The sequence below is a fragment of the Nicotiana tomentosiformis genome, chromosome 8 (genome assembly GCF_000390325.3).
Source record: "Nicotiana tomentosiformis chromosome 8, ASM39032v3, whole genome shotgun sequence".
Lineage (NCBI taxonomy): Eukaryota > Viridiplantae > Streptophyta > Magnoliopsida > Solanales > Solanaceae > Nicotiana > Nicotiana tomentosiformis.
Window position 1 is genome coordinate 144,598,044 of NC_090819.1, and position 6,777 is coordinate 144,604,820.

Sequence of the window (6,777 nt, forward strand, 5' to 3'; positions counted from 1 at the left end):
GCAAATCTTGAAAAGATAGGGCTCGTCCCAATAATGATCCAAGCTGTCCCGTTTGAGTTTCTTTCTTTGGTTTGAAGAGAGATCACTCGGGACAATGCCGGTCACAAGAAAGTTAGCCACATCGGCGAACCAAGGCATACCATTCAAAGACATGGAGAGGAGTTGTTCATCCGGGAATGAATCATTAATTTCGAGGCCATCGTGGGGCCTCCCCTCCTCTTCTAAGCGGGACAAGTGGTACACTACTTGATTATCACTTCCTTTTCTATCAGTGATTTCAAGGTCAAACTCTTGAAGCAAAAGAACCCATCTCATCAACATAGCCTTTGAGTCCTTTTTGGTCATCAAGTAATGGAGTGCCGCGTGATCGGTGTGCACAATCACTTTGGCACCCATGAGATATGGCCTCAACTTTTCCATGGCGAAGACAATGGCTAGTAATTCTTTCTCGATCACCATATAATTGACTTGGGCGTCATTCATCATTTTTCTTGCATAATAGACAGGATGAAATATCTTGTTGACCCTTTGCCCCAAAACCGTCCCTACCGCAATGTCACTAGCATTGCACATGAGCTCAAATCGTAAGCTCCAATTAAGTGTGGTAATGATGGGAGTGGTTGTCAATTTATACTTGAGAAGCTCAAAAGCTTTCATGCAATATTCATTGAACACAAACTTTGCATCCTTTTCTAGCAGCTTGCACAAGGGGTTTACCACTTTTGAGAAATCCTTGATGAACCTTCAGTAGAACCACGCATGCCCAAGAAAGCTCCTAACTCCCTTGACGGAAGTAGGAGGAGGGAGATTTGAAATAACTTCAATTTTTGCTTTTTCCACTTCAATACCGTTCTTTGAAATCTTATTGTCGAGGACAATGCCCTCCTCGACCATAAAGTGGCATTTTCCCAATTAAGCACTAGGTTGGTCTCTTCACATCGGGCCAACACTTTGTCAAGATTATCCAAGCATTCTTCAAATGAGTCCCCCACAACACTAAAATCATCCATGAACACTTCGAGGAAGTCCTCCACCATATCCGTAAATATTGCCATCATACACCGCTGAAAGGTAGCCAGTGCATTACACAAACCAAACGACATCCGTGAGAATGCAAATGTTCCATACGTACATGTGAAGGTGGTTTTATCTTGGTCTTCCGGTGCAATGAGAATCTGATTGTACCCTGAGTACCCATCCAAAAAGTAATAGTAGGCACGTCGGCAAGTCTGTCCAACATCTGATCAAGAAAGGGCAATGGAAAGTGGTCTTTGCGGGTCACTCTGTTCAGCTTTCTGTAGTCCATACATACCCTCCATCCAGTGATAGTACGAGTGGGGATCAACTCTTTTTTCTCATTTGTGACCACAGTCATACCCCCCTTCTTCGGCACATATTGTACCGGTAAAGTCCATGAACTATCCGAAATAGGGTACACAACCTCTGCATCAAGCCATTTGATAATTTCCTTCTTGACGAACTCTTGCATAGCCTCGTTCAACCTTCTTTGATGTTCCACGGAGGGTTTGGAATCATCCTCTAGTATAATTTTGTGCATACAAAAGGCAGGGCTTATACCCCGAATGTCATCCAAAGTCCATCCAGTGGAGTCTACCTGCACGTTAGTTAGGCAAGCAGAAAGATTAACAGGTAATGTGGAAGAAGGGCCTAAGAATTCATACCTGAGGTGTGAAGGCAAAGGCTTCAACTCTAATGTTGGTGGCTCCTCTATTGAGGGCTTTGTTGGTGGAGTTTTCCAGTTTTCCAAGTCCAAGGAAAGTTTACGAGGCCCATATGAGTAGGATCCCATTCCTTGTAACGCATTTACACATTCAATCAAGCCTTCCTTTTTATCATCCTCATAGTTTAACAACACAGCTTCCAAAGGGTCTTCCACATTGATCACGGCACTCGTGTCATCAACTATCAGCTCCGTCACAAGATCCACAAAAGAGAAAATTTCATTGCTATTTGGTTGCCTCATTGATTTGCACACGTGGAATACAACTTTTTCATCGCCTACTCAGAAGGTGAGCTCCCTTGATTCCACATCAACCAATCCCTTCCCTGTTTCTAGGAAAGGTCTCCCCAATATTATAGGCACCTCATAGTCAACTTCGCAATCGAGAATCACGAAATCAGCAGGCAAAATAAACTTGTCGACCCGGACTAGAACATCATCAATAATACCAAGCGGCCTTTTCATTGTCCGATCCGCCATTTGTAATTTCATGGAAGTAGCTCTTGGTTTCCCTATACCTAGTTTCTTGAACACGGCATATGGCATCAAATTAATACTTGCTCCCTAATCACACAAGGCTTTTGCAAAATCGGCGCTACCAATGGTGCATGGAATTATAAAGGCACCGGGATCTTAAAGCTTTGGAGCCATAGAGTGCACAATGGAACTCACTTGATGACTCATTTTGATGGTCTCACAATTCATAGACCTCTTCTTAATTACCAAGTCCTTCATGAACTTGGCATATCCCGACATTTGTTCGAGAGCTTCCACCAAGGGCACATTGATTGACAAACTTTTCCTCATCTAAATAAATTTATTGAATTGGTTTTCATTATTTTGCTTTGCAAGCCTTTGAGGATACGGTGGAGGAGGCCTTGGCAAAAGGCACTACCATTTCTGGTATGTCTATCACGTGTTCCCTAGACGGGTTCACATCATTTTGAGTCTCCCCCATGTTTTCATCAATATCGATCCTCACTTCATTATTCACATTCTCATCATTGGCTTGAATCTCATCATCTTCTTGCAACACAACATCATTACTCACAATCTTCTTTGGATTAGAGGTATTGTTGTTGGTGCCATTGTTCCAATTCCCTTGGCCTTGGTTGCCCCAATTTTGATTGTACGGTCTCTATTGTTGATTTAGAGCATTGCTCTATTGACCTTGGTAGTTATTGGCATATAGCACTTCCTCACTTTGATCATCATAAGAATCGTCTTGATTGTAATCACTACCACTTTGCTCATATTGATCTTGATTTTTTTGCACTTGTTGACCACGTTGTCTCCACTTGTTGACCATGATATTTACCCCTTCCATGGCATTTGCTTGCTCTGTCCCTTGAACTTGCTGAAGTTGGGCCTTTGCTAACTAATTCATAATAGTTGTCAACTCGTTTATGGCTTATCCGTGATCATGAAGTTCCTTGTGAAGATGGATGACATTAGGGTCACCCTGAGGAACATTTGCCTGACTCTGCCAAACTGAGGATGTGTCAGCCATCTCATCAAATATGTCACAAGCATTAGCATAAGGCATTTCCATAAAATTTCCCAGTTAGCTGATTCACCACACACTGGTTGGTCGTGTTGATGCCCCTATAAAATGTCTACTAAATCATTGCTTCAGTCATATCATTATTTGGGCATTCATTGACCATTGTCCGGTATCGATCCCAAATTTCATGTAAGGGTTCATTAGGTTCTTGTTTAAAGGCTAAGATCTCATCCCTCAATGCTGCTATATAATTCGGTGAGAAACACTTGGCTATAAACTTTTCTGCCAACTCATCCCACGTGTGTATGGAGTGGTTGGGTATCCTCTCGAGCAAGTCCAAAGCTTTCCCTCTAAGTAAAAATGGGAAAAGTCTCAATCTCAGAGCGTCCTCCGACACGGTCGTCTTCTTGCTCCTCCAGCATGTGTCTACAAAACCCTTTAGATGCTTGTATGCATTCTGATGAGAAGCTCCAGTGAAGAAGTCTCTTCGCTCCAATAGGGTCAGCATGACCTTTGTAATTTGAAAATTTCCCGCCCTAATCCGGGGCGAGACAATTGCACTTGCGTAACCTTCATTGGGTAGCACCCGGTGTGCTGCCCGCGGAGGAGGTGGGGGAGGGTTTGGAATGTTGTCATTAGCCTGGCGGCCTCTTCTTTAGACTTGAGGTTCTAGATTAACCTCATCCTCACCATTTTCATCTACCTCCTCCCATGAAAGAACATGTCCGAGAGCATCATTATGAGCCATTTGGTACCTAAAGTGATTGATGCACAAAAGTTAGAAAAACAGAAGGAAAGAAAAAACAATACACACAAATAGTTAGATAGATAGCCAACACCGTCTAACTCCCCGGCAACGGTACCAAAAAGTGATCGGGTCTAAACCTACACCACTATAGAGTAGCGAGGATGGTCGATACAGTTTTACCCAACGAGCTCGGGATCGATTTCCACGGGGAGTTAATTTGGTTTGGAGTTGGGTATCTAACTAATCTAGATGTGCGTGTTGTTCCTAATTGCACTTCCAAACATTGTTGCGATTGATTCTATTCTAATTTTATACTATAGTAGGCTGAGTGTAAGCTAAGTACAATATTTTTGGTGAAAGTTTTCAAGTGTTAAAAGGCACTAAGGAAGTGACTTCTGCCTAGGTGAGTATCTAATGGGTATCAAGAATCTAGGACAAACTGGTTATGATTGGGGTCGTGATATAACCATCACACGTAAATGCTCACTCTATACCTCTCGGTAGTTTGAGTGACTTTGCCCGATTTGGCTTTCTCAAGCCCAAATGGGTGTTCATACAATACACGTGACATTTGCTCAAGTCGGGTATTACTATCTCTAGGTTTAACCTTTTAATTGGGGCTATCAATCTCTTGAGTTCACCCCAATTCCCTGTTAGCCTAATTTTCCGAGACTTAGTCCCTCTTTCTCAAGAAAAGCCTAAGTCATAAAGGCATGAAACAGTGTTTGCAACCAATATTTCTATAATTTTAGCATAAATTAGGCTAAATATCACTAACCCATAAACAATTAAGCCCTAATATTCAAGACCTATTAAATACCCACACTAGGGTTGGGTCACAACCCTAGCTATGGGGTCTAGCTACTCATAATAGCAGTAGAAATCAAAGATAAAGATGAAATATAAGCCATAATATTAAAGTACAAGATGAAAATCTAAAGTTTGAAGGTAAATCTACTCTAAAATTTCCCAAAAAGGAAAAAACCAGCTGTTCACGTGCTCTCCTCAACAAAACTTAACCTAAAATTGATAAAAGGATCTATTTATACTAGGCTGAAATTTTCGGACAAAAATGCCCCTGTGGAGGATTCGCGGACACGTAATTCTGACCTCGTCCGCGCTTGAGCTTTCGCGACCGCGTAATAATGAGCGTGGTCCGCGTTTCTTCAATATTGGGCTTGGATTGGGCTGAATTTTGCGGAGCGCATAATTTCAACCGCGTCTGCGTGTGCTTCCATCGCGACCGCTTAATTTGGACGCAGACCGCGTTCTTCAGTTAAGCCTGACTTGCAGGGTCTCTGAACCTCAAGATGCGCTCTCAGCAGAATGCCCTTCGCGGTCGCGCCAAAGATTTCGCGGCCGCGTCTTTCCAACGCGGTCAGCGGTGATTTTAGTACTCAAAGTAGCTTCTCTGAATCTACTTTTGCGGACCACGTAATAGTGTCCGCCTCAGCGGTGGTCCTTACGCGGCGGCGCTTTTCTGTCTCTCTCAGGGCTCTAGTCTCAGCCTTGGATTCGTGCAGGTTTGACTCTTTCATGAGTTGATTATGGCTTCTTTGCCACATTTTGACCAAACACTGCAAGCAAGCACATTAATTTAGTTTTCGGGAATATCTTTACACATTTGTTATCCAAAACCTAAGCAAAAGAGAGTAAATAATAGGCTAAACCCCTAGTTATCAGCAGACTCCGGAGGGGCTCCTTTGGCCCAGGCGCTATAATAGCCAGATCCAGGCATAAATAACTAAAGGGAAAAGGGCCAAATATATGTAAAGACTCGGCCAGTCGTTTTGACTATTACAGCCCCGTTCCCCCATTTATTACTCAATTTATGCTTTACAATTATTATGTGACTCGTCGGGGTAATTGGTTCGGGTCCAGTGAGGTTTAAAAATGAATTGAGCCAATTAGTCTCCAAGATGAAAACTTAAGTTGAAAAGATTGACCAAATGTTGACTTATGTGTAAACGATCCCGGAATAGAATTTTGATGTATTCCAATACCTCTGTATGATGATTTTGGACTTAGGAGCGTGTCCGAAAAATTATTTGGAAGTCCGCAGATAAATTAGGCTTGAAATGGCTAAATAGAAATTTAAGTTTGGAAGTTTGACCGGGAAGTTGACTTTTTGATATCGGAGTTGGAATCCAGTTCTGAAAATTTTCATAGTTCCGTTATGTCATTTATGAATTGTGTTCAAAATTTGAGATCAATCGGAATTGAATTGATAGATTTCGGCATCAAATGTACAATTTGAAATTCATTAATTTTCGTTAAGCCTGAATTGGAGTGTGATTTGTGATTTTAGCATTGTTTGATATGATTTGAGGCTTCGACTAAGTTCTTATGATGTTTTATGACTTGTTGGTGTACTTAGTTGAGGTCCCGAGGGCCTCGGGTGAGTTTTGGATAGTTAAACAAACCAAATTTAGAATTGGAGCAATTCTGGAATTTTTCCAGTTCTGGTACAATCGCACCTGGGATGGAAATGGTCGCAGGTGCGCGACCGCAAAAGCGACAAAATTGTCATAGATGCAGCCTGGACTAGGAAGGTCAATGGCCGCATATGCGCATTCCTTACCGCAGAAGCGGAGTCGCACCTGCGGCTTCGCGATAGTAGAAGCGGAAATGGGCAGGGCCAAGCCTCATCGCAGAAGCGGACAGCTTCTTCGCAGAAGAGAGTCCGCAGAAAGATGAAGGCACTCAAATCTGTGAGTCCGCAGATGCGGCTAAGTGCATCGCACATGCGAAAAATGCTTGGGCAGAATATAAACGAAGGGTCCG

At 42.6% G+C, this 6,777-nt stretch overlaps 1 protein-coding gene across 1 annotated transcript; it reads right to left on the reverse strand.

The window, feature by feature from the left end:
• Positions 1–2,023: 2,023 nt before the first annotated feature.
• LOC138898275 (uncharacterized) lies at positions 2,024–3,287 on the reverse strand. The gene is made up of 5 exons (XM_070184334.1): positions 3,219–3,287; positions 2,912–3,119; positions 2,637–2,764; positions 2,414–2,548; positions 2,024–2,305 (listed from the first exon to the last, which is right to left on the reverse strand). Exons 1-5 carry the CDS (start codon positions 3,285–3,287, stop codon positions 2,024–2,026), a joined length of 822 nt encoding a protein of 273 aa, XP_070040435.1.
• Between the last annotated feature and the right edge of the window lie 3,490 nt (positions 3,288–6,777).